This window comes from Merops nubicus, unplaced genomic scaffold (genome assembly GCF_000691845.1).
Source record: "Merops nubicus isolate BGI_N331 unplaced genomic scaffold, ASM69184v1 scaffold26075, whole genome shotgun sequence".
Taxonomy (NCBI): Eukaryota; Metazoa; Chordata; class Aves; order Coraciiformes; family Meropidae; genus Merops; species Merops nubicus.
Genome location: NW_008607994.1, coordinates 693 through 3169, shown reverse-complemented (window position 1 = coordinate 3169; position 2477 = coordinate 693). Strand labels below are relative to the sequence as shown.

The window sequence follows — 2477 nt, the reverse complement described above, 5'->3', positions numbered from 1 at the left end:
CCCCCCCAGCCCCGTCCCCTCTCCTCCCCAGCAGCTCCAGGGCACCGCACCATGTCCCCCCCCTGCTGCACATTAACTTGCTATTGTCAAAACATGGGAAAACACCGCAGTGCAGATCGAAAGGCTCCTTCCTGATTAAAGAGGCTGGCAGGATTACAGCCCGCCCCTAATTACCGGCCCTTGTTAAAGCCCACTTTCGAGGAAGACAGGTTGGCAATTTAATCTGCTCGGGGAAAAAAAAGAATTATATTTTGTTTCTCCCCAAATGATTTTTATTTTCCCCTAAGAAAACGAAGCATTGTAATGCGCTGGGGGAAAGCCACAGCCTTCCTCCTGAAAGCAATTCCTCGGGCCGGGAACATTCCAGTTATTATTTTGTTATTAAACCCTTGTGTGCCCTGTGCTGCAAAAAAAGAACCCAAAGCATCCCATTTAGCAAAGGGGGTTGAGCTCCAGACAGGGAACCTGGGGTGCCAGTGGCCACTTCCAGCCCCTTGGGCAGGTGGTTTCCAGGATCCATGCGTGTGGGGGAGGTGACGCACGCAGCACACTTCCTTCTCACCCTCCTTCCCAAGCCTCTGAGCTCGTTAGCAGGCAGGAGGAGGGCAGGAGAGGAGGAGAAAGGAGGCAGCGGTGAGGACAGGGCCGGTGTGCCACACGGCTCCACTCGCAAAGCTCCCACTTGCTAATTGGGCTCAATTAGGTGGCTCTGCGCCGTGCCACAGCCCAGCCGTCCCCCCGAAAGCTTCAATTAATTGCTCAAGGTCAGGCAAGACCAGCGAGAAGCTGCCGGTGCCCACATCTCCTCTCCAGCCACTCCACTGCAGCAGGAGAGGCACAGCCCTGCTGCCGGGCTAAAAATAAAGACCTCTCATGATGTGGAGAACAACAATTTGCTAATTAGTTTAATATGCAGCCTTAATAAAATGAGAAAGTAATTTGAGTAAATTTGAATTTCAAGAAAACAAAGATTTGATTTTCTGATCTGTTTGTTTGAAGAGATTGGCTCCCAGCCCTTTTCTTGATGTCTACCCTTTAAACAAGCTCTGCATAATTAAACCGCAGGATCCCAAATAAAAGTTTGTCCCTTTGTAAGTCACGCCCTGGCTGGAGCAGTCAGCCAGGAGGGCTTTGGGCTCGCTCGTCTGCGAGGCGTGGCCACCGCCCAGGTCCAGCATCCCTCAGAAACCCAAGGAGAGGCCACGCCAGCCCCGGCACCGCACGCAGCCCCGCGGCTCACCGTTGACCGTGAGGTGGACCCAGCTGCCGTTGTGGAAGGTGTCGTACTGCTGGTCCAGCATGAGCACTTTGCACTCGTACCAGCCCTGGTCCTCGGAGCGGACCTGCTCGATGCGCAGGGAGGCTTTGTCGTGCAGGCTGGCCCGGCCTGCGGGGAGAGCACGCCCGTCAGTTTGCTGGCCCCTGGCCCCAGGGGACAGCCCCCCAGCACCAAACCAGAGATCTGCTGCAGGGGACAGCCCAGCCCAGGGCAGGCAACAAGCCGCTGCAGCAGCTCTGGGGCCAGGCAGAGCCTCACCATCCCCAGTTTTGGGGCACCTTGTGGCATGGTGCTGCTGGTTGTGGCCAGTCAACAAGGCACTTGCCCACTGGGGGAAGGCAGAGCGAGCTGCCATGGCCACAGAGCCTCACCATCCCCAGTTTTGGGGGACCTTGCGGCATGGTGCTGCTGGTTGTGGCCAGCCAACAAGGCACTTGCCCACCGGGGGAAGACAGAGCGAGCTGCCATGGCCCGGCAAGGTGCCTCGAGCAGCAACTGCCCACAGTGACACCAACCAGCCAGGGGCTGGTAGAGGTACAGCTGGCCAGCAGGTGCATCCCAAAGCCTTTTCCCGGCCTGGGAGCCTCCCATAAACCAGAGTGGCCCTGGGCTGACCCTGTGCACAGCCCCAGAAACCAGACCGGCAGCAAAGCAGCCCAAACCTCCACCCTGGCCCAGCAGTCAGTGGGCTCTGGCATCGTTCAAGCATGAGCCAAGTTTGGCAGGTCTCAGCCCAGACTTGGGTGCTGGCATCCTCTTTTCCACAGGATGTTCCAGTGGAGCAATCTGGGCCTTGCAGAGCCTGGAAGCAGGGTAAGACCCAGGGAACTGCATATAGAAATGGGTCTGTTCCACGATGCCATCCCACCAGGGGCTGGTCCTCAGCCCTGACACTCCACCAGAAGCCACGTGGGGCAGACGACACATGGACAAACGGCCACATGGGCTCTGCACCTCCAACCTGCCACGTCCACCGGCCATGTGGCTCCGGCTCCATCCTCACCATCCTCCCAGCATCCCCCCCAAGCTCACAGCTGCTCCGGGGTGCAGCAGCCGCGCCACCACCACGCATCACCCCGGGTTTCTCTGCCTCGCTTGCTCCCATCCCACGCAGCCCAGCTGGCTTCCTAGTGCTGCTGCTTAATTAAAACCAATCGGCTGGAAAGCAAGCATCGTGAGGCAGAGCCCATGCAGGTTC

At 58.1% G+C, this 2477-nt stretch overlaps 1 protein-coding gene across 1 annotated transcript in view; it reads right to left on the bottom strand.

The window, feature by feature from the left end:
* Nucleotides 1-2477, bottom strand: part of IGSF9B (immunoglobulin superfamily, member 9B) — a gene marked incomplete at both ends in the record, with an annotated part of 20720 nt that overhangs the window by 17950 nt on the left and 293 nt on the right. Inside the window, one exon of the mRNA XM_008940145.1 lies at nucleotides 1241-1387. Coding sequence (XP_008938393.1) covers nucleotides 1241-1387 — 147 coding nt within the window. The remainder of the gene's footprint in view (nucleotides 1-1240; nucleotides 1388-2477) is intronic.